This window comes from Phoca vitulina, unplaced genomic scaffold (genome assembly GCF_004348235.1).
Source record: "Phoca vitulina isolate PV1807 unplaced genomic scaffold, GSC_HSeal_1.0 scaffold35, whole genome shotgun sequence".
NCBI lineage: Eukaryota > Metazoa > Chordata > Mammalia > Carnivora > Phocidae > Phoca > Phoca vitulina.
Window position 1 is genome coordinate 9,821,623 of NW_022589738.1, and position 25,688 is coordinate 9,847,310.

The 25,688-nt window shown below is 37.9% G+C and overlaps 1 protein-coding gene across 1 annotated transcript in view; it reads left to right on the top strand.

The window, feature by feature from the left end:
• CFAP47 (cilia and flagella associated protein 47) overlaps window positions 1-25,688 on the top strand; it is a 453,685-nt gene that overhangs the window by 353,119 nt on the left and 74,878 nt on the right. Inside the window, exons 51-53 of the mRNA XM_032426488.1 lie at window positions 2,046-2,143; window positions 20,045-20,220; window positions 20,832-20,939. Of these exons, the coding sequence (XP_032282379.1) occupies window positions 2,046-2,143; window positions 20,045-20,220; window positions 20,832-20,939 (382 nt within the window). The remainder of the gene's footprint in view (window positions 1-2,045; window positions 2,144-20,044; window positions 20,221-20,831; window positions 20,940-25,688) is intronic.

The following is a 25,688-nucleotide window of genomic DNA, read 5'->3' on the forward strand; positions in this document are numbered from 1 at the left end:
AGATTGAGCACTGTGTGGGGCTCCAGTGGGTGTGGAGTCTGCTTGGGATTCTCATTCTCCCTCTCCCTCTGCCCTTAGCCTCTCCTCTCTCTCTCTCTCAAAAAAAAAAGTATACCTCTTCTATATATGGGATAGAACCAGGAAAAATGAATAACTCCTTGAAATGGCCCAAACCCTTACCTTAAAATACCATCTCCAGCTAAAGACAAAAAAAGATGTTGGGGGATGGAGAGCCAATAATGCAGTTACCAGGAAAGCACAGTAAACAAGTGTAAGGTTGTTTTGCAGGTTTCTAAAGATTTAGTCTCCCAACTTCCTAGTACAGAGAGGGAGACACCCTTACAAATGCAGATTTCCTTTAGAAATGTAAATGTCTCTTACAAAAGGGTAACTTCTACTCTGTTTTCAGAGCTTCTGTATCTGCAGTTTCTTAAAAATAATCAGCTCAAAATAATCCTTATACCAAAGACAAATTTTGGGGTAGCAAATTCTTATTTATTTATTATTTTTTTATTATTATTATGTTAATCACCATATGCAAGCTGGTGCAGCCACTCTGGAAAACAGTATGGAGGTTCCTCAAAAAGTTGAAAATAGAGCTACCATACGATCCAGCAATTGCACTACTGGGTATTTACACCAAAGATACAAATGTAGGGATCCGAAGGGGTACGTGCACCCCGATGTTTATAGCAGCAATGTCCACAATAGCCAAACTGTGGAAAGAGCCAAGATGTCCATCGACAGATGAATGGATAAAGAAGAAGTGGTATATATATACAATGGAATATTATGCAGCCATCAAAAGGAATGAGATCTTGCCATTTGCAACGATGTGGATGGAACTGGAGGGTGTTATGCTGAGCGAAATAAGTCAATCAGAGAAAGACATGTATCATATGACCTCACTGATATGAGGAATTCTTAATCTCAGGAAACAAACTGAGGGTTGCTGGAGTGGTGGGGGGTGGGAGGGATGGGGTGGCTGGGTGATAGACATTGGGGAGGGTATGTGCTATTCGGTGGCAAATTCTACTCCGCTTCACCATGCAATACAATTCCATACAACACAATGTACTGCAATATACAACACTCTCTTTCAGAAGAGAGAGAGAATTCCACTAGTCTGGGACCCTTATTTCAGATGAGGAAACTGAGGCCCAAAGAGGTTAATAATTTACCTAAGTAAGTTAGGCAAACACAGCAGTACATGTAATCTTTAAAACATGACATACTGATTTGAATATGCATATGAATAACTGAAATGGGAGGACATCTTAAACCATATACTAGCTCAACACTGGAGAATAAAGAACATCAAAGTAGAAGCTGAACAGATCAGGCTAAACAAATGGAAAACTTGAGTTTGATGCCAGCACATACCCTGCTACACAGGACTGTTGTGGTGGACCAGGGTTCCAGTGGCAGGATTTGGGAGGATGACTTTAGACATCACCAGCAACAGAAGTGCCTACTTTTAAAAAAAATATCGGGAACCCGCATGTAAACATTACTTTCTCACCATGTAGTTCATTCCCAATCCAGCTTCCTTTAGGCTAAATTGCTAGAATCCTTTTTTACACTTTCAAGAAAAGAAAAATCTCATCAACTATTCCTGATTGTGTCCTTAGACTAGAATCTTATGGTACTAGAAATGTACCACTGTGAATTATAATACTTAGATAGTTCTATATATAATATGTGAATGTTTTGGCAATTGGGAAAATGATTGGTTATTTCTTTTGAAATATTAATTCTTAGAAGTAAAACATTCTTATTTTAGTAGGGAATATAATGAGTTCCTGGGGCATTCGGAGGACAGGGAGCTTTTATAGGGCAAGCTCATGGCTATGCAGGATGGCGCTTCTCTTTGCACTCACAAATTGTAATGCAATCAGCTTTTCACCTTCCACTTCCGTCTCTTGACAAATCAGTTCATCAAAAAGAGTTTGAAAATGGTATCGATGTTTCTCAAATTTTATGTTAAGTATGGTATTCTGAAGCCTACATTAAGAGATGTTTGTTTTTTGTTTTCTGTTTTTCAGATGATAGTGTTAGCAATTTCCAAGTCTGGTATTATCTTGAGATCCATAGCTCTCCGGGACCACCAGTAAACATTATTGAAATGAAATGCCTTGCTCTGGTAAGAACCCATTAAATGTTCATAGACTCTCTTTTTGCAAACAGAGCTTTTGTTGTACGCTTAAATTGCGATCCCTAAAAAAATCCATATTAAATGAGCACATTAGAATAAATTATTCAAATTATACCAGTTTTATTTTAAATCCAGTAATATGGACCTTAAGTGCGTATGGAAAACATCTTTTAGCTCTATGGTATCTTATAGTGGCTTTACTGATTAGAATTCTACATGCATGTTTCAAGAGTTATCAAGAGCAAACTTAACCTTAGCCTATATGCTTGCACTCACACATATGGTAAAAGCAGGATTATGCTCTTGTCAGGGATCAGGAATATCCTGTCCCCTCAAGGTCTTTCTAGCTGGACTAAGAATCAAATTGACATGAGACAGATTAACAGAAGAAAATCAAATTTAATAGTGTATATCTGGGGAATGCACATAGACATGGAAATTCCAAAGACAGGCAAAATGAGGTCTATATGTCATTCTGAATTAAAGAGAAGGGGATAGGGGTCTGAGACTTCAAAGGGAAGGAATGCAATTTACATAAAGGGGAAAAAGAGTAAATATTTGGTAAGCAAATGTTTGCTAGGCCTCTTGGGAAACAAGGGGATACAGAGAACTTTGATCAAACAGACCTTTCTAGGTTCCTCCCTGCCTATCACACCCATTTCATACTATAATGTAGTTTGTGGTGATAGCTCTCTTCCTGGAGCAGGTCTTCTGTCTAAATCCTTTTTATGCTGTTGAGGAGAGAGGTAAAGAGATTTTCCTGAATCTGCTGGGTTTTGATTGCTTTTTAACTCAAAATAATCTTCGTGCCAAAGTGGCCCATTTTGAGGAGGCCTGCCTTTGGTTCCTATAGCCTCTTGACTCTTTCAGTACTGATTCTTCCTGGTTTCTACATCAGGCCTTTCACTTTGAAACACATTTGGAGTAACAGGCATAGATTTGGCATTTTATTTTATTTTACTTTTTTAATATAATTTAATTTTATTATGTTATGTTAGTCGCCAAACAGTACGTCATTAGTTTTTGATGTAGTGTTCCATGATTCATTGTTTTCATATAGCACCCAGTGCTCCATGAGATACATGCCATCCTTAATACCCATCACCGGTCTAACCCATCCCCGACCCTCCTCCCCTCTAAAACCCTCAGTTGCTTTCTCGGAGTCCATAGTCTCTCACAGTTTGTCTTCCCCTCCGATTTCCCCCCCTTCATTTTTCCCTTCCTTCTCCTAATGTCCTCCATGCTATTCCTTATATTCCACAAATAAGTGAAACCATATGATAATTGACTTTCTCTGCTTGACTTGTTTCACTTAGCATAATCTCCAGTCCCATCCATGTTGATGTAAAAGTTGGGTATTCATCCTTTCTGATGGCTGAGTAATATTCCATTGTATATATGGACCACATCTTCTTTATGCGTTTGTCTGTTGAAGGGCATCTTGGCTCTTTCCACAGTTTGGCTATTGTGGACATTGCTCCTATGAACATAGGGGTGCCTGTGGCCCTTCTTTTCACTACATCTATATCTTTAGGGTAAATACCCAGGAGTGCAATTGCTGGGTCATAGGGTAGCTCTATTTTTAACTTTTTGAGGCACCTCCACACTGTTTTCCAACGTGGCTGTACCAACTTGCATTCCCACCAACAGTGTAAGAGGGTTCCCCTTTCTCCACAACCTCTCCAACATTTGTTGTTTCCTGCCTTGTCATTTTTTGCCATTCTAACTGGTGTAAGGTGGTACCTCAATGTGGTTTTGATTTGAATTTCCCTGATGGCGAATGATGATGAACGTTTTTTCATGTGTCTGTTAGCCATTTGTAGGTCTTCTTTTGAGAAGTGTCTGTTCATGTCTTCTGCCCATTTTTTGACTTGATTATTTGTTTTTAGGGTGTTGAGTTTGAGAAGTTCTTTATAGATCTTGGATTTTAGCCCTTTATCTGTAGTGTCATTTGCAGATATCTTCTCCCATTCTGTGGGTTGCCTTTTTGTTTTGTTGACTGTTTCCTTTCTGTGCAGAAGCTTTTTATATTGATGAAGTCCCAAAAGTTTATTTTTGCTTTTGTTTGACTTGCCTTTGGAGATGTATCTTGAAAGAAGTTGCTGTGGCCAATGTCGAAGAGGTTACTGCCTATGTTCTCCTCTAGGATTTGGATGGATTCCTGTCTCACATTGAGGTCTTTCATCCATTTTGAGTTTATCTTTGTGTATGGTGTTAGAGAATGGTCAAGTTTCATTCTTCTGTATATAGCTGTCCAATTTTCCCAGCACCATTTATTGAAGAGACTGTCTTTTTTCCATTGCATATTTTTCCCTGCATTGTCGAAGATTATTTGACCGTAGAGTTGAGGGTCCATGTCTGTGCTCTCTGTTCTGTTCCATTGGTCTATATGTCTGTTTTTGTGCCAGGACCATGCTGTCTTGGTGACCACAGCTTTATAATATAGCTTGAAATCAGGCAATGTGATGCCCCCAGCTTTATTTTTCTTTTTCAACATTTCCTTGGCAATTCGGGGTCTTTTCTGACTCCATACAAATTTTAGGATTCTTTGTTCCAGCACTTTGAAAGATGTCATTGGAATTTTGATCGGGGTGGCGTTGAAGGTATAGATTGCTCTGGGTAGCATAGACATTTTAACAATGTTTATTCTTCTGATCCATGAGCATGGAATGTTTTTCCATCTTTTTGTGTCTTCTTCAATTTCTTTCAGGAGTGTTCTATAGTTCCTAGAGTATACATCCTTTACCTCTTTGGTTAGAATTATTCCGAGGTATCTTATGGTTTTTGGTGCTGTTGTGAAAAGAATCGATTCTCTAATTTCTCTTTCTACAGTTGCATTGTTAGTGTATAAGAAAGCAACTGATTTCTGTGCATTGATTTTGTATCCTGCCACATTACTGAATTGCTGGATGAGTTCTAGTAATTTGGGGGTGGAGTCTTTTGGATTTTCCACATAAAGTATCCTGTCATCTGCAAAGAGAGAGAGTTTGACTTCTTTGACAATTTGAATCCTTTTATTTCTTTTTGTTGTCTGATTGCTATGGCTAGGACTTCTAGTACTATGTTGAACAATAGTGGCGAGAGTGGGCATCCTTGTCTTGTTCCTGATCTTAAGGGAAAAGCTCTCATCTTTTCCCCATTGAGGATGATATTTGCTGTGAGTTTTTCATAGATGGATTTTATGAACTTGAGGAATGTTCCCTCTATCCCTATACTCTGAAGAGTTTTGGGGCGCCTGGGTGGCTCAGTCGTTAAGCGTCTGCCTTCGGCTCAGGTCATGATCCCAGGGTCCTGGGATCAAGCCCCGCATCGGGCTCCCTGCTCAGTGGGAAGCCTGCTTCTCCCTCTCCCTCTCCCTCTCCCCCTGCTTGTGTTCCCTCTCTCGCTGTGTCTCTCTCTGTCAAATAAATAAATAAAAATCTTTAAAAAAACAAATGAAGAGTTTTAATTGGGAAAGGATGTTGTATTTTGTCAAATGCTTTTTCTGCATCAATTGAGAGGACCATATGGTTCTTCTCTCTCCTCTTATTAATGTGTTCTATCACATTGATTGCTTTGTGAATGTTGAACCACCCTTGTATCCCGGGGATAAATGCCACTTGGTCGTGGTGGATGATCCTTTTAATGTATTGTTGGATCTTATTAGCTAGGATTTTGTTGAGAATTTTGGAATCCATATTCATCAGGGATATCGGTCTGAAATTCTCCTTTCTGTTGGGGTCTTTGCCTGGTTTGGGGATTAAGGTTATGCTCACCCCATAGAATGAGTCTGGAAGCTTTCCTTCTGTTTCTGTTTTTTGAAACAGCTTCAGGAGAATAGGTATTATTTCTTCTTTGAAATCTTCTTTGATCACTGCTTCAGTCTCGTAACCGGTTATTGGCCTATTCAGGTTGTCAATTTCTTCCTGTTTCAGTCTTGGTAGTTTATAGGTTTCCAGGAAGGCATCCACTTCCTCCAGATTGCTCAATTTATTGGCATATAGTTGTTGATAATAATTTCTAATAATTGTTTCTATTTCCTTGGTGTTCGTTGTGATCTCTCCTCTTTCATTCATAGTTTTATTAATTTGGGTCCTTTCTCTTTTCTTTTGGATAAGTCTGGCCAGTGGTTTATCGACCTTATTCTTTCAAAGAACCAGCTTCTAGTTTCGTTGATCTGATCTGTGTTTCTGGTTTCTAATTCACTGATCTCTGCTCTAATCTTAATTATTTCTCTTCTAATGTTTGGCTTAGGTATTGTTTGTTGCTTTTTCTCCAGTTCTTTAAGGTGTAAAGTTAGTTGGTGAATTCAGGATTTTTCTGGTTTTTTTTTGAGTGAGGCTTGGATGGCTATGTATTTCCCTCTTAGGACCGCCTTTGCAGTACCCCATAGGTTTTGGACCGATGTGTTTTCGTTCTCATTGGTTTCTGTGAACTGTTTAAGTTCTTCTTTGATTTCCTGGTTGACCCAAACATTCTTGAGCAGAGTGGTCTTTAGCTTCCAAGTGTTTGAATTTCTTCCAAATTTTTTCTTGTGATTGAGTTCCAGTTTTAAATCATTATGGTCTGAGAATATGCAGGGAATAATCTCATTCTTTTGGTGTTGGTTGGGACCTGATATGTGACCCAGTATGTGGTCTATTCTGGAGAAAGTTCCGTGTGCGCTCAAGAAGAATGAGTATTCTGTTATTTTAGGGTGGAATGTTCTGTATAGATCTATGAGGTCCATCTGGTGCAGTGTGTCATTCAAAGCTCTTGTTTCTTTGTTGATTTTCTGCTTAGATGATCTGTCTTTTGCTGAGAGTGGAGTATTGAGGTCTCCTACAATTAACATAATATTATCAATATGACTCTTTAGTTTGGTTAACATGGCTGCTCCCATGTTGGGGGCATAGATATTTACAATTGTTAGATCTTCTTGTTCGATAGACCCTTTAAGAATGATATAGTGTCCTTCTGTGTCTCTAACTACAGTCTTTAGTTTAAAATCTAATTTGTCTGATATAAGAATTGCTACCCCAGCTTTCTTTTGAGGTCCGTTGGCATGGAAGATGGATCGCCGTCCCTTCACTTTCAGTCTGGACGTATGTTTAGGTTCAAAATGAGTCTGTTGTAGACAGCATATGGATGGGTCCTGTCTTTTTATCCAATCTGCAACCCTATGCCGTTTTATGGGAGCATTTTGGCCATTCACGTTGAGAGTGATTATTGAAAGATATGAATTTATTGTCATCATGTTGCATGTGTGTGAAGTCCTTGTTTCTATAGATTGTCTATGTAAATTTCTGTTCTATATCACTCTTGGGGTCTTTTTCCTTTTATAGAACCCCCCTTAATATTTCTTGCAGGGCCGGCTTAGTGGTCATATATTCTTTCAGTTTCTGCCAGTCTTGGAAGCTCTGCATCTCTCCATCCACTCTAAATGACAGCCTTGCCAGATAAAGTATTTTTGGCTGCATGTTATTCTCATTTAGTATCCTCAATATGTCTTGCCAGGCCTTTCTGGCTTGCCAGGTCTCTGTGGATAGGTCTGACATTATTCTGATGTTCCTCCCTCTGTATGTAAGGAATCTCTTCCCCCTAACTACCCTTAAGATGGTTTCCTTGGTTCTAAGATTTGCGAGTTTTACTATTACATGCTGGGGTGTTGGTCTGTTTTCCTTGATCTTGGGAGGGGTCCTCTCTGCCTCTAGGGCACGAATGTTTATTTCATCCCCCAGATTAGGGAAGTTCTCAGCTATGATTTGCTCAAATATATTTTCTAGTCCTCTCTCTCTCCCCACCCCCTCAGGCATCCCAATAATTCTGACATTGGAACGTTTCATGGTGTCACTTATTTCTCTAATTCTGTTTTCATGGAGTTTGAGCTGTTTCTCTCAGGCCTCCTCTTTTTCCTTCTTTTCTATCAATTGGTCTTCTAGATTACTAATTCGTTCTTCTGCCTCGTTTACCGTAGCTGTTAGAGTATCTAGATTAGATTGGATCTCATTTATAGCTTTTTTAAGTTCTGCCAGTTCAGCTTTCAGTTCTGCCCTTAGAGACTCCATGTTGCCATTAATCAATTTCTTCATTCTAGCTATCATCTTCATAACTGTTACCCTGAAGTCCATTTCCCACATCTTGGTTATATCTGTATCCATTTGTTAATGTGTGGCAGAAGTCACAGTCTCTGAGTCTTTCCTATTTTGGGGGTTCCTCCTCCTAGTCATTCTGCTGAGGGGTGGTTGAGGGAATGTACAGAGTCCAAATTATTGACCACAACCCAAGCAAGATGCACCTGTTTTATACGGACCTTAGGTTGTTGGCCTCTGGTTCTCCCAGCCTGTCTCCTGGGGGAGGGGCCTGCCACGCTGTTACTCAGGCAACCCTGTTTGTGCAGAGTTGCCCTGCCCACTGTGTGTGTTGGGGGATGGGCTCAGTGAAAACTGGTTTTGGGGGGCTTTTGTTCTCTGTCGGCTTTCCCTGGCAGGTTTCCACGTCTCTTTGGAGAGTCAGAGCAGAAGAGACCATTTCCAACCCTCTGCCTCAGAACAGAGAGATCGCAGTCTGTTCTTCAGTGAGCTCTCCAGGCCACACTATCTCTATTTCTGTCTGTTTTGCTAAAAACTGCTGCATCCTGGGTTGTGGTCCCCTCAGCAGCACTCCCAGTCCTCATCTCCGGGTCAGGGCATCTACCCTTTGTGCTTCTAAAACCACCAGCCACCCCCAGTTCGCACACGCAGTCTGCCGCTCTGGGTTTCCATCCGGGGGGCTTCCCTAATGTCCTTTCCCCACTGCTACCAGTCTGCGAGTCTGTGCTCCATCCCCAGCGGGGGAGGCTTTGACTCACCGGCGGTGCGGTATCCCCACGGCTCCCCCCCTTCCGTTTATCTTCCGGTATCTGCCTGTGGAATCATGGCTCCCCACTTCATACTTCGAAACCAACCGCCTGTGATATTCTGTTTGTAGAGATTCAGATATATCTTCTTACATCTCAGGCTGATATCATGGGTGTTCAGAGTGGTCTTGTAGATATCCAGCTCAGTCAGGGGACCAGTTGGAATAGGGTCCCCTACTCCTCTGCCATCTTCTCCCACATCTCCCAGATTTGGCATTTTAAAGAATAGTGACTAAGAATAGGATTGTCTTGGGCGCCTGGGTGGCTCAGTCGTTAAGCGTCTGCCTTCGGCTCGGGTCATGATTCCAGGTCCTGGGATCAAGCCCCGCATCGGGCTCCCTGCTCCACGGGAAGCCTGCTTCTCCCTCTCCCACTCCCCCTGCTTGTGTTCCCTCTCTCGCTGTCTCTCTCTCTGTCAAATAAATAAATAAAAATCTTTAAAAAAAAAAAAAGAATAGGATTGTCTTATGTGAATTACTAAAGTGTTACTAAATCCATGTTCATTATTATTATTATTATTTAATAAAGTTAAATATTGAATCTTTGTGTTTTTTTTTTAAGATTTTATTTATTTATTTGACAGAGAGAGTGTGTGAGCAGGGGAGAGAGGGGCAGGGGGAGAGTGAGAAGCAGACTCCCTGCTGAGCTTGGAGCCTAGTGTGGAACTCGATCGCAGGACTCAGAGATCATGACTTGAGCCGAAGTCAGACACTTAACTAACTGAGCCACCCAGGTGCCCCATATTGAGTCTTGGTTTAAATGAAACATTAGGACAGAATTAATTGCTCTTAACTATGTTTTAATTTGATTTAATTTTCTTATTGTTAGTATTCAAATTTTTAAATTGATGATAGAGGTTACTTTCATTTTTAAACATGCAGATAGATTTTTCACAAAATTGATTATTTAGAATCTTGAACTTTTGCTCCAATGAATAAAAAATTTTAAAAAGACTAAAATACTTTAAATCTATAAATCAATTACTTGCCCACTTGATTTCTGGGTAAATCTCCACTGAGACATAGAAAATGGGTGGTTAAACTATTGAGATGCACTCAAGTGTAGCTTTCAAACGCATTCTCTTCTAAGTGGAAAATGATTTAATATGATGATGGTTGTGTCATTTCACTCAATGAAAATGTCCCATTTCCGTGACCCTGTTATCAGTACAGAATAAAATCTTTCTTATAGGTTATTTTTAAATGATATAACTTTAAAACTATTTGCTCTGGAAAATGATTACTAGATTAGCAGAAATCTCTTTATCAGGACATAGGAGGAAAAAAAACATTTTAAATGGGTCCAGGAGAAATTGGGACCATGAGGTGGCACCTCAAAAAAGACAGACGTTGGCTCCCTTATTATCTGTATATTTAAAATAGGTATAGAGATGAGTAGAGATCTGCAACTCAAAGTAACAAAAAAGGATGTGATCCTAAGATACTAATAGACAAACAACTGTTCACATCTTCTCGTGAAATGGTATCTAATGTGCCCCTCTTTGGGGAAGAGATGTTAACCCTTAAAGCAAAACTGATAGAAACTAAGATTTTTAACTTTCAACTTTAAGTAGTAAAGATTGTCACACAGACTGAGAAACATACATCATCAGGGTACTTTATGTGGATAAGTAAGAAGACTGAGCAAAAAGAAAACACAATCTATTTCTTTTAATGTACTTCAAATATGTTTTCATTTTTAAAATTAATATTTGCATATACACTTTCAGGAATACATTATTTTCATAAATAATGTATTTTCAAATAATGGCCTTTGTCCATTTTCCATAAAAGACTTGCCCCTCCCTATGTAATAAATTTCATTATTATTGTGTGTTAAATAAAAATACAACCGAGTGGGGCACCTGGGTGGTCCAGTTGGTTAAGCATCCAGCCCTTGGTTTCAGCTCAGGTCATGATCTCAGGGCCCTGGTATAGAGCTCCACATTGGGCTCTGTGCTCAGCATGGAGTCTGCTTGAGATTCTCTCCCTCTCCCTCTGCCCCCCCACTCGTGCTCTCTCTCTCTAAAACAAATAAATACATTCTTTAAAAAAAAAAGTACAGCCAAGTATATTTGAAGATCTAATTGGCTTTATTAAATGATTCATGAATCGGGCAGCATCCCATCCAACCAGTAGAGGGGAGCCTCTAATTTTGTTGTACAAAATTAAAGGTTTTTATAGATGGAGGATAGGGCAAGAAATTTATTAGCAAAGGAAAAGGATTGTTCCAGACAAGGTAACACTTCCTCATGGTAAAGAGCAAGGGGTCTTATGCAGATTAGCTCATCTTCCTTTGAGGGATAGAGAAGGGTATATGACAGATTCATTGGCACCCATCAGAAAATTCCTGACTGACCAGTTAAGACTACATTCCTGGAGGAGTTGAAACTGCAATTAGATTATGTATTAAGCCTCCACTTTGGGATTTTGTCCTACGTGATGCCATTTGGGGCCTGTGGTTACTTTTAATTTGGTTTGGTTTGGTTTGGTTTGGTTTTTTTAAGTTTATTTATTTTTAATTTTTTGGTAATCTCTACACCCAATGTGGGGCTTGAACCCACAACCCCGAGATCAAGAGTCGCATGATCTTCCAACTGAGCCAGCGAGGCTCCCCGTTTTTTTTTTTTTTTTAACACTTGTGTAATTCTCATTCAGTTTGTGTTGATTTCCTGTCAGTTTTTACTTTAAACCTTTCCTGGTTTTGGTACTACAATGTGATACCTATAACTCATCTTGTTTGCATACCTTCTTCTGATTATTACCAATTTCACTATTGCTCTCATTTTTCATTATGAATAGTTAACAGAGTTATTTCATAAAGATATTTAATAATTTACATCCAAGGTCTGCATAGATGAAAATGCAATTCCTGAGCCTCCATTCCATTTAGTAGTTTTACATTGTAATGCAGGAGCAGAACTTAGTGCCATGAATTGCCAGATTGCTCTGTTTCTCACTACAGGTAGGTGTGGTATACTAAGGGATCACTTTCAACTGAGGTTGGTGGCAAAGGGGAGTCTTTTTTGACTACCTCAGTCCTTTTAGGCTACTAATGACAGTGATGTTGTCGCCAAGTTATTATGTTTTCCTACCTCTCTAATAGTAATTGCCTAGGTAAAAACACATGCACTCTTTAACTCTCAGACATGATGGTTTAGTTGGTGGAGATAGTAGGGGTTCTTTGAAATAATCCCATCACATAAATCTTTGTGTACTTCTTGAAGAAGTTTTCTAAATACTTTCAAAAGTATGCTAAAATTGTTGTCCTTACCTATATACTGTTAGCTAATATTTTTTATTGCATTTGCTGTTTTGCCAAACTTTTGAGATATATTTTATTTAAACCTTAGATCATCAGATGTAGCAATGGAGCTTTCAAGATACTAAGCCATCTCTGATTTTCCATCTGTATCTCAGCTTTTGTTACATTCAACCCAGTTTTCACATCTTCCTTAGAGATCGTCAGAATCTCTGTAAAATAGGGCTCATGTAAGAAATGTTTATACCCTCAAGGCACATAAATTTGGTTATTTCCTAGAGTGAGTTCCAAAAATCAGATTATATTCACAGTAAACAATAATTGGTTGATAGCAGTCCATTATCTCTTGGTGTAAATTATTTAGTATTCTCTTGGAAATTTTAACATGTGATATCTGCTATTCCATTTTGTTTGGCCTGAAAAATCTCTTGTATGTCATATAGTTTGGCTGTGTGAGAATGATGAGAGCAATCCACTATCTTCCTATTGACAATAATTTCAACACAGTAATGAGTTATAAATGTGTTCTGAAAACAAAATAAGTGTGTGAACAAAACCTATGCTTTAAGCTTTAGATCAGTCATAGCCTCCATAATATTTGTTCTTTTGTCAGTGACAATTGACTAATTTTTTCATTTTATGATCAACCTTTAATAAAATTCATTGTATTGTTAATAGTGAGACCCAGAAGTCTCTCTTCATGTTAGTAAGAGAAGAATGTCGGGGAGGAAAACATTTATTATACCTTTGAAGGATTTTGGCTGGTCTAAGAATGAAATTGACATGAGACAAATTAACAGGAGAAAATCAAACAGATGTTTAATAACATGTATGCCTCCTTCTTATATACATGGGAGAGACACAAGAAACTGAATAACTCCCCAAAATGGCAGAAGCCTTCACCTTAAATAGTTATACTTAAATACTATCACTTAAATACTAAATACTATCTTCAACTAAAGACAAAGCAAGATGTTGGGGGTGGGGAGTCAGTTTTATGGGAGGTGACCAGGAAAAGCATAGTGAACAAGGGTAATATTGCTCTGCAGATTTAAGTTTTGCCTTTTCTTATTGATAAGAGTCTCTAGGGATTTAGAGTCACCCCCCCATCCCCCCCACCGCCCCTTCCTGGTACAGTGTGGGAGACACACTTACAAAAGCAGATTTCCCTTATAAATGTAAATGTCTCTTTAAAAAGGATTAACTCCTACTTAGTTTTCTGAGGAGCTTCTTGTGTGTTTGTTGTTTCCTAAAAATAACCAGTTTAAAATAATCAATATGCCAAAGAGGCATATCTTAGGATGGCGAGATTTTCTCCCCTTCAGGAGCATAGTTAAAAACACTAATAATCCCCTCGGTGTCAAACATAAAAAAGTTAATACAAAACAACATATGTGAGTTGCCAACCATTTTCAATAAGTTTTTAGTTTAAAATTTTAGCCTCCGTAATAAAAATATATATATTTTGATTTACTCATTTTGCTGTTTTTCTTCTTTTCTTTGTATTTTTATATTCTTTATTTTTTCTGGGTGAGAGATCATATATCTTGTACATGATATTGAAATTTTTCTTCCTCATGAGATGTTGATTTTAAAAAATTAATATTCTGCTTTGAATTTATCTTGAGAAAATAAAATATAGACTATATGTGTACATGTACAAGTATGTATATAAGTATGTATAGTCATGAGCACGCTATGAAGGCACACACACGAGCTGTGTCTTTCCACAGTGTCAGCTTTAATCAATCACAAAGCAAAGCTAATCATAATTATAAAGCAGGTTCAGGATTCCAAACTCAATGACATTTCACCATGTGATTAAACTTGGCTTCTTACATGGCTCCATCGACATTTAGGAACTCAGCAGTTCCTGCATATAGATGGAGAAAGAAAAAGGAAACAGAAGAGAATTTCCACTGGTTTCTTAACCATGCCATCACAGACGTGGCACACATCACTTCCACCCACATACTATTAGAGAGAACTAGTCATATGGCTATGCCTGGGCGCAAGAGAGTTTGGGAAACGTTACCTCTGGTTGGACAGCTCCTGCCCAATGATGTCTTCATATTATAAAGAGGAGCACAGAATTTTGCTGGAGGAATGTTACTTCTGACATGTCAAGAAAGATGAGAAATCTTTAGCCTATCACCCATGTCCAGCCTCTCTATGTGTTGGCCAGAACACAAAGACAGGGGGAGTGGCTTCTTTAAAGAGTGAAAACTGAGAACTTAATGCCCATTGGATTTTGCTGAGTTCTTGCTAAAAGACTGGACCATGGATGGAGGGGAAATGCCTAGAGTGACCGCAGCTGCACTTCCATTGGCACATGACAAGACCTTGTAGATCAAAGTAGATTCTACTCAGTGCCAGGAGACTGGGCTTGGGCTATTTTAAAAGGGTCTGCTCAACATACATTCTGCTAAAGTGAGAAGAACCCAGGAGAAAAAGTCTACATGGGTAATGCTAGAAAGAGGAAAAGAGAAAGACCTAGAAAGTCAACTGGAAAAGATCAATCAGTATCAATTAAGTAAATGGCCTTTGTTCTTTTACCTTTCATCCCATCTTCATCCTGTAACCTGAAGGAGCTGTATTAACATAGTGATTACAGGAGAGGCAGTTAGAGCAGGGGCTTGCAAAGAGCAGGTCACGTCCACCTTCTTCCTCACGAACAGTCTGAAAAATTACTACATGTCCTGGGGGTAGAGAGGGGGTGCCAGGAGGAAAGGTCAGGAAAAACATTCATTGGATATGAAATGAAAGTGTTGATTGATTTTGTACCTCTTTAAAGATCTGACAACGAGACGGCTCTGGCATTGGGAACTATCCTGAGAAAACAGCGAGGTGGAGAAAGGGAGATCCTGCCAGGTTTAGAGATCAGTAGTGGATGAGAAACCGTTTTCAGATGATACGCTACCAAGTTTAGTCTGTTCAGTTTATCTGTCACCATGACAATAAATGCCTAAGCTAAATTTAGTGATAATTGTACCAACAAAAATAGTTCAGTGTTATGTCGACTGTGGCATGAAGACTGGGGAAATGCACCCAGGTAGAGCAAATGACAAATGTCCCAGCCCTCAGAACAAAATGAGCTTCGTGGGGCGGGAGGTAGTAGGTAGGAGCCCAAGTGTTCCAGGAACAGAAAAGATGCTTCTGAGGCTGGAGCTTGGACAGAAATGGCAGTGGGTGGGGGGTAGTGGTGGGGATACTTTCAGTCCGAGGTGCCGGCAGGGCCACGTCTTGCAGGACCTCAGAGGGCAAGACAAGAGATTTTATTCCACGTGCAATTAGAGGCCACTAGAGAGTGGAAAGAGGGGAATGGCCTGACCTGTTTCTAAATCTCTCAAAATATTTCTTCTTTTTTAAGAAAATAATAAAAATATAAATTATATTTAGATGCTGAAAATATTTTTTAAAGATTCATTTATTTATGAGAGAGAGAGAGCTTGCGCACACGAGCTGGGGGGGAGGGGTAGAGGGAGAGGGACAAGCAGACTCCCTGCTGAGCACAGAGCCCCATGAGGGGCCTGACCCCAGGACCCCCAGGATCATGACCTGAGCTGAAGTCAGATGCTTAACCAACTGAGCCACCCAGGTGCCCCTGAAAATATTTTATATTTGTTTTAAAATGAATATGGGGGGGTGCCTGGGTGGCTCAGTCAGTTAAGCATCTGACTCTTGATTTCAGCTCAGGTCATGATCTCAGGGTCATGAGATCAAGCCCCGAGTTGGGATCCGCACTGGGAGTGGAGCCTGCTTAAGATTCTCTCTCTGCCCCTCCCAATCGCCCCCCTCTCTCCCTTTCTAATAAATAAATAAATAAATAAATAAAATTTTTTAGAATTAAAATGAATATAGGTATTCAAACTTTCTCTGAAAAAGTTTAAAATTTGCAAAATTCAATACATCTGTTTGTACATATTTTAAGCATATTCCAATCTTAGCTGGGTGTTTGAATTTTTTCAGTCCTAAATTTCAACATCTTATGAACGTCTTCATGCTTTAAAATCTTTACTTATATTCCACAGGATTAAATATACATAATTTATTCCTTTCACAAAAGGATTATGAAAAATGGAAGCAATTTCTTTAAGCAGTCATTATGTTAGCTAAAATATTCCTTAAGTACACAATCCAGACAACATACTGAACACCTTATAAAGGAATGCTGTCTATCATTGCACCCAAAAGAGCCCATGTAAAGACAAAAGACAAAAAAGAAAAAATAGTTACTATTTCACTTGAATTTCCAAAAACAAAATCAGTCCAAATTGATATGCATTTAGTTCTAAAAAACCTTATAAAACCACTCATCAAAGTGGAAGAATATGCCATTGGCAAGACATACACTAGCCAAATATTTCACACTTTTTATATAGAGAGTGAGTCACAGAAATTCACCTGGCTTTATACTTCCTATTGAGTGAGAGTTATTTGTCATAAAATGGAATGGGGTGGCAGGATGCCTTAGACAATAAGACTATTAACCATTTTTGCAGATGACTCCTTTATACATTCTGTTTCGTATGTTGAAAATAGTTATGTATCTATTTTTGGATTATATAGCTAACACAAAGGAGGTATTTCAAGAATAAACTTACAAATTTGGATCATCTCATCAAGTGAAGAATGACAAAAATCTCTTTAACTTACTGAGTGCATGAAATATTTAAAGAAATATTTAGTTTTTATGGCTTTAAGAAATGTAGTTAGAAAATTAATCTTGTCTAAATTAATTTTGACAGTATTTTGGCAGATGTATATTTAAAAGAGATTATTCATACAATACTATATTTTAAAAGTGTAATTTAGGGGTTTTTATCTATTGAAACTTGAAAGAAAATATTCAAATTATAATGAAAGTTAGAAATTATTTTTTATAATATTGTTGTTAAATTTGACATGCATTTTACCAGACTAGAAATACAGCACTCTTAATTAATTGGAAACGTAAATCTTTTTACTATAACGAAACATTCATTTCTATTGAGTCTATTGCTGGTTTTGAGGCCCCAGAGAATTCCATTGCCGGCTTTCCCTAGAGACCGCAGTCTTGCTTTAGTGCAGGTGGTTCGGAGCAATTAACGATTGCTCTCTGGAAGGTTGCTTGATTTGGAGGGGGTGTCCAGACCTAATGGATAAGAGTGAAGTGATCAAGTAGTGATATTTGCCATGGATGTGTCAAAGAGAGGCTGTTACGCAAGTGCCCCAGAGCTGCCATCCTCATTTTCTTTCTTTTTTTCTTTTTTAAAGATTTTATTTATTTATTTGACAGAGAGACAGCGAGAGAGGGAACACAAGCAGGGGGAGTGGGAAAGGGAGAAGCAGGCTTCCCGCTGAGCAGGGAGCCCGATGTGGGGCTCGATCCCAGGACCCTGGGATCACGACCTGAGCTGAAGGCAGAGGCTTAACCACTGAGCCACCCAGGCGCCCCGCCATCCTCATTTTCATCTCTTAAGATTCGGCCAACCGTAGAATGTCCTCACACATTTGTAACACTAGGGCATGCTTCTGTTATGTGGCTTGTAGATTGCAGCGATCACAGTAGATTGAAAGTGGTTTTGTTTTACTTTGTGTTCAAAGTCTATATGTGATGAGACATAAAGCAATTCGGTATTCCAGTACTTCATTCCTCTTTAGGCCAGAGTTTTTCAATGTATAGGTCTCAAAAAAAGGTGAGTGGGTCAAAACGAGCATTCTTTTTTTTTTTTTAAGAAATAGAATAGAATATAAGAGAATAGAAAGCATCAGAGAACGTCACATGTGGGAAGAGTAGGGATTGTTATGTGAATCTTTTTTTCCAGCAGTATGTGTATATGGGCCACATTGTGATGTACAGTGAATTACTCTAGGGATGCCTGGGTGGCTCAGTCAGTTAGGCATCTGACTTCGGCTCAGGTCATGATCTCAGGCTCCTGGGATCAAGCCCGGCATCAGGCTCTCTGCTCAGCAGGGAGCCTGCTTCCCTCTCTTTTTGCTTGCCTCTCTGCCTACTTGTGATCTCTCTGTCAAATAAATAAATAAAATCTTTAAAAAAAATTAAAATAAAATAAAATGAATTACTCTAGGTTATGATGAAATCATTTTGAAAATCACTGGTTTAGATCCTACTATTTTTACTTCTGTTAAGAATAAGCTACAGCATTGTTTTAAACTGACACTGACCTTCTCTGAGAAATATCTGTGTTTGGCCCAAAGACATCTCATTTCAGTTTTCTGTCTAAAGACCCGGGCAAAGTTTCTAGGCCAATATATGGTTGTTGGTATATGTTATCCTGGCATATGGTTTAGTTGTTGATTTGTTTGACCCTTAGAAACTTCCTAGGAGGCTAAATTCTATAACAGTCTCATGAAATACTTCAGATTGCCTAGGAAATGATAAACTGTGTCAAATGTCATTATTGGTTTTTTGCATTTTATATTTTTATTTTTCCTTCTTTATAATCATGAGCATTAGTTATTTTACTATAGCAATTTAAATGCCCATATATTTTAGGAATCCATGATTCTAATATCTCCTGAAACTATCGTAGATAGCCATTTTCCAATGCATTTATAATTAAATCTGATTTGTAATAAATGATATCCTGATTTAATTATAAATTTGTATATATTCTTGTTTTTCATCTCTCCTTACCAGATGTTGTTCACCACACTCAATGCTATTTCCATTCCCCTAAATACACTCATTTATTTATATATCGGTAATCAAGCAAATGTTCATTCCTTGGGTGAAGCTGCAATGTCTATCTTAAAGATATGTTTTGTGAATAACTCTCTCCCCATCACCACCTGTCCCTACCAGCTTGGTTGTTTTTGTCATTCCTGTAATGTGTTAAGTTTCAAAATACTTCCAAGTCCTGAAGTATGTCCATTACCAAATTTTGAATTATGACTGAAATGCCCAACATTTTCCATTTCATTAGGTTAAGGCATTATAGACAACTCAAATTTGTTCAAGATTGAGATATGTCCTGTCTATTAATCACCTTTTAACACTTTTGTTTCAATTAATGGCTTTTACTCTAGTGGAGATCGTGGCTGTAATGGGATGAAATATAAGTCATCAGCCAGAATGGGTCAGAATGGGGATCAGGAAATGTCTTGGAACCTGAAGAGTGCCTTCCAGGGCTGAGTGGATGTAGCTAGGGGGGCAGGACAGCAGAAACCAGAATGGAAGGAAAGAATCTAAACAAGAAGTTAGTTGTATTATCAACAGAATTTTTCTTAGTTCAGATTTTCCCTAGTACGTGATGCTGATGTACAGAGATCCTTCAAGTGTGTCCTCTGGATCAGCAGAACTTTTTAGAAATATATATTATCAGGCCCCATCCCAGAACTATTGAATCAGAGTCTTTGGGGCAGGGGGCCAGTAATCTATGTTTTAGCAACCTCTGCAGATGATTCTTATGCATGCTAAAGTTTGAGTACCACAGCTAGAGAAAACATTGACAAATGGACCTCATGGTAATAATGGTATTGAATAAAACTATATTTTAAATGTAATTTTACACTTTCCTTAGCATTTAGCTAGATGGATGTCTTAAAAGTATTTGTTGTTGAAAAAAATACCATTTACCAAGACTAGTCAAGAAAAACATATAAGAGATTAAAAGTAAGTGAGATATATTTAACAGTGGATCAAGGGGAAAAATAAAACAAATGGCCTTATGTTGTGTAAAAGTTTTCTTTGCATTTGCTTTTATAGAACAATGACTCACTCTATGCTGACACTAGGAGCTGATTTTGTATTTGTTCTGTAATTCTAGGAGAGCATTTACATTGAAATACCTCTCTCTAATCCAAAAGGGAAAATGATTCACTTAGATGTGCAGTTATCCAATGCTGCCCTTAATGGATTTAAGCAACTTACACTGCACCCGCTAGAATGTATCAACTATGTCCTACAGTATTCTCCAGCGACTACAGGCTGTAGAGATGAAAGGTATGGTTTGAGTGTGGCATTATATTTTATTGTTGATCCTTTGAAATAAAGCCTTCAAAATGATTTTAAGTGACTTGTTCGAGTCTACTTAAATAAAAGATGGCAGAGCTGAGATACCAGCCCAGTTATAATTTTATTTATTTATTTTTTCCAGTTATACTTTTAGACGGTCACAGGTTCTGTCTCTGTTTCCCCCAAAAGTGAGCACATGCTGATAATAAAGGAAGGTCTCCAGAGTTGCATGTCACTTGAATGCCTTCACGTGAAAATATACAGGTGTTTAATTCAATGAACTAAATTGGATTTAATCGCAGAAAGCAGGACTTTTCTTGTTATTGCTCCTGTAAGACATTTGAATTCATTAACATTTAAATATTTTTATTCACTCAACAAACATTTATTAAACAGATATTAATGATGATGTTTTTCTGAATAATGATCTTCTCACCAAAAATGAAAAATTTAAAAATATATCTACAACAAAAGTAGAATGCGTCACAGAGCAGTTGTCAAATATTGTATTTGAAACCACCTATTTAGGATTTTTTTCTGCCAATTTTATTACACAAACTAAAACCACTGACAAGATTTTGTATATTTTTCTCCACCAGCGTTATTTTTCAGCCTGATGTGGCTCTCGAGTTCTGGTATTTACTGAGATTAACTACTGAATTACCAAAATCAACCACAGTACCAGAAATACAATGTGACCTTGGAAAGTAAGTTCTATTTAATAGATAAAATTATTTCGTGGAAGGAGAAAAATTTATCTAAAAGAATATTGTTGTAATCCACTTAATCTTTTTTTATAAGACATAAATATATTTTTAGTAATTGATTTTCCTTTCTAGGGAAGGTTTGATATTTAAACTACCCCCTGGAAAACTTAAGTGAAAGAAAAAGAAATTAGGACTTAGTAAGGAGAGGCTTTTATTCAAAATGATTATTGCAAGGGAGAGAAAGGGACTCTTGAAAGAGTTGGAGAACGCAGATCTCAGAAATCTGCAAGCATTTCAAAATCAAACAGGAAAAGCTAAAGGTGGGACAAGGAGAGATAAGCAGACTCTGGAGGGAAAGCTGGACAAGGAAAGGAAAATGACTGGTGGCGACTGATAGGAAAAGGATCGTCCTGTGGTAAGCGGATTCCCAGGAGAAGTCAAGGAAAGAGGCATGTTCCACTTTATTTGTGCTTGCTCAGGCTTGGGGACAAACAGAGCACAGGGGCCCATAGGAAACATAGAAGGCTGACTAAAGTTTGGTCAAGGCAAAGCAGCGGGTCAGCGATGGACAGTGGAGAATACTTTGTCATTTGGCTAATACCATGTGCCATTGAGATATGACCATTTATATTTACATGGTTGAGCTCTTACTACATGTCTGGTACCAGGTTTGATGCTGATACATAGGGGTAACCCAATCACAATTTCTAGTTTTATTTTTTTTAAGAGGTATTTATTTATTTGAGAGAGAGAGAGAGAGAGAGCACGATCAGGAGGACTGGCAGAGGGAGAGGGAGAAAAGCAGACTCCCAACTGAGTGAGGAGCCTGACACGGGGCTCAGTCTCAAGACCCTGAGATCATGACCTGAGCTGAAACCAAGAGTCGGACACTTAACCGAGTCACCCAGGTGCCCCCACAATTCCTACTTTTATTTTTATTTATTTTTAATAACTCTATAGAGATTGCATTTTATTGAGGAATGGAAATCCAATATGAAACAAATAGAATTCTAAATAGTTTATGGGCCTCAGATCAGTTATACAAAGCTCAAGGTGACATTTATTTACTTCATATTTTAGTGAGCAGTTTTGATTATGTCAGATACAATTGAAAACATGCTTCCATGAATTACTATAGAGTAATTCCTTATAAAGGTGAGGTAATCCCTCATAGCTTAATAATAAAGGTCCTTACTAAATCAAATATTTTTGAAATCATTTTGGTTTCTAATATGTGTAAAATACATTCATTATTATCATTTCAAGGTCACAATTTTTTTCATTCAGGATGAGGATTTTTTGAGCCATATCATCTTAAAAGGAAATTCTAGACCCAGAAGTTACTACATTGTTCATAGATATAAGCTACATGAATGTTTTTTAAGACTAATATGCCTATAGGGGGATTTGCCTCAGTTTCAAATGGGGTAACTGAGGTTTACAGATGCTAAGTGATTTGCCCTAGGTCACTAAATGTAGAAAAGAGACTAAGGAGAATGTTCTTGTATACAATTTTCCAGATTCAAACTAGTGGATTTACATAGAAAATCCAATGGAAATCCAAAGATTTGTCCTACAAACCCTTAAAAGATAATAATCTCTAAACAAATAAATAACATTTGTGAATATAAAAACATGCCAAAGTCTCTACATTCTCTAGCAGAAATATCCTTTGGCATCTTTCCTGCTTCATATTACAGTACCATAAATGATTGTATTAACAATACTTAACAAAGGGTGATTAGGAAATATGCGGGTCTGCAAGAGGATTTGGTGCAATCTTACTTCAAACAAAATACAGCCTGTTAGGCCTGAAGGCAAACCTAAAATACCCTGGAACTACCGTATGTGAAAGAAACAACATGCATGTGTAATAACATAAAGGGCTTTTAATTAAATATAACTTATAGTATTGGACTGATTTTAACGGCCCAGTAGATGCTCCAGTATTCTTGTTTTTGTTGCCATTGCAACTTGTCTTTCCTGCATTTCAATCACCATGGATAAATGAAACTTTAGGTCTCAAGACTTTTTTTGTCCAAATGATGATACACATTCGTACTTTTAAAGAGCATGTGCACTAGTGGGCAAATCTGTACCTCTTTGTTAATTTCTCTCCCTTAGCACTCCAGAAGAGTGTTGAATTCTCCCAGGGCCAGATCTGTAGCCAAAGAAATCTGTAGCAAGTGATTTATTAAGGAAGTGCTCCCATTAAGAACAACCTGTAAGAGAATAGGGGAAGCAGGACAAGAAAAGGGAAGAAGCTAAGCAAGGGTGTGATTGCAGGTACGGTCCCAGACTATCTGATCCTGCAGAGAGCTCTGTAGCATAAATTACATCTCAGAGTTTGTCCTGTCTTGATGCAGAGATGCTTGGCTTTTGAATTCCCATACTAGTCATTATAAGCTTCCTTGGGAAGAGGTATAAACTCCCAGGCACTTCTACTGTCTGTACGGTTGAGGAGATAGCAGGACCCAAGGGCAATCATCTGAAGGTCTCAGAAGGAAAATGAATAGCAAGCATGTAGAAGTTGGGGTCTGAGGGTAGAGAACTGGTAAAAATCTTCCAGGGGAACTGGGTAGGGTGCCAGCAGTGTCTGCTTTAACTTCCTAACAAACTTATTTCTACTTTTATATTTTTTCTTGTTTTAAAAATATATTAATGTATGAAAACTATATATGTATATAAAATTATTAACAAATGTAATACACTTATGTGAAAATATTTAGCACAACCAGTTTTACAATCTTTTTTTTTTTTTTTCATTCCACTAACAGGTGCCCACCTTTTCTCTTTCTTTTTGAGTTCTTGTTACTTTTGGTCATGTTGTTCTAAAGCGTAATTTCTTTTTATCTAAGTCCTACTGTATGTAATTAAAAGTTGCATAATATTAAAAAATGTTTGATAGTAACTACTTTTTTAGCCAGCCTTATTCTGGATCCCTATCCTCTTTGGAAGTTTGATGGCCATTAATTGTATCCAGTGTTTTTAAAATGTTTAATAAATTGGTGTGGTTCTATTTTCATACATTTTCTAGGTAGTTGGAGTCTCTTTCAATATGGAAACACATGACTTTCAGTTTCTGGAAGTCTCAAATTATGCCATCTATTTTCTCTCTTCCTACAACATCTATGTTTTAGTTTTAGAACTTGGGGGCTATTTTAATTTTCTTATTTTTTGGCCTTTTTTTTAACCAACATCTGTGCTTTTGCATTCAGATAGATTTACCTGAATTTATCTTCCATTCTTTTTGTTGAATTTTCATGCCAGTTATCAACATCCAACACCATTTTTGTTGTTGTTTGGATGTTTCTTTTACATATTTTTGGGTTTTTTAAAAAATCATAATGTTCTGTTCTTATTTCATTTTGGTAATATTTTTTCTGATATGCTTAAGATATTAATGGTCATGGCTTTTGTCTTTAATTATAAATTTTGTTCTTTTTTCCTACTCAAAACTTTCCCTGATACTTGTTTTGCTCATATTTAAGGATTTATTTATTTAATTGAGAGCGAGAGAGAGTGGGGGTGGGTGGGGCAGAGGGAAAGAGAAAATCTCAGGCAGACCCCCTGCTGAGTACAGAGCCCAATGCGAGGCTCGAACTCACGACCCTGAGATCATGACCTGAGCCAAAATCAAGAGTTGGACGCTTAACCCACCGAGCCACCCAAGTACCCCTTTCTCATATTTAAATATGACACTCTGTAATGATAGTCAGGACTTATTGACCCATTCATGTTGTTCTGTGTACCGTTCTTCATTTATTTTCATTGCTGCAAAAAAAAAATTCCTTTTTATTGTTGATCAACTTTTGGGTTTTTTTTTCCCAGTTTGGTGTATTATGAAATATGTTGTTTATAACATTGTATATGCTTTTGTTGCACATTTGTGCTCATTTCTATTGGGTACAAACATAGGAATGCAATATCACTGTACTCTAGTGGATGACAACAAAGAATTCACAATTGGTTGTACTTATTTACACTCCACTGGCCATATAGGAATTGTACTTGTTTCACATCCTCAAGAACATGCGTATGGTAAGACTAATTTTAACCATTGTAATGTGTGTAAAGTGGTACATTGATGTACTTTTATTTTTTTAAGATTTTTAAAAAAGATTTGTTTATTTGAGCAGGGGGGAGTGGAGAGGGAGAGAGCGGGGGGAGGGGCAGAGAGAGAGGGAGAGAGAGAATCTCAACAGACTCTACATTGAGCCCAGAGCCCAATGCAGAGCTTATTCCCATGACCCTGAGATCATGACCTGAACTGAAATCAAGAGTTGGATCCTAACTGAGCCACCCGGGTGCCCCTTCAGATTTTGTTTGTCGCGTAATCTCTACACTCGAACTCACAACCCTGAGATCAAGAGTCATACACTCCTCTGACTGAGCCAGCCAGGCACCCCTATGTCAATGTACTTTTAATTTACATTTCCCTCATGACTAATGAGGTTGAGCATCTGCCATATGTTTATCAGCCATTTTGATATAGGATTTTTTGAAATTTTTGTTCATGTCCCTTGACCATTTTACTATTAGTTTGTCTGTAGTTTCCTTTATATCTTATAGTTCTTTATATATATTGGCTACAAACCTTTGTGGGTTATATAAGTTGCAAATACCTTTTCTTATCTTGTGAATTTCCTTTTCTGTCTCTTAAGGGAGTCTTTTAATGACATTAAATTCTGAATTTTAATGTAGTTTATTATTATTATTTCTTCTTATTCTAACATCATTAAGAACTTC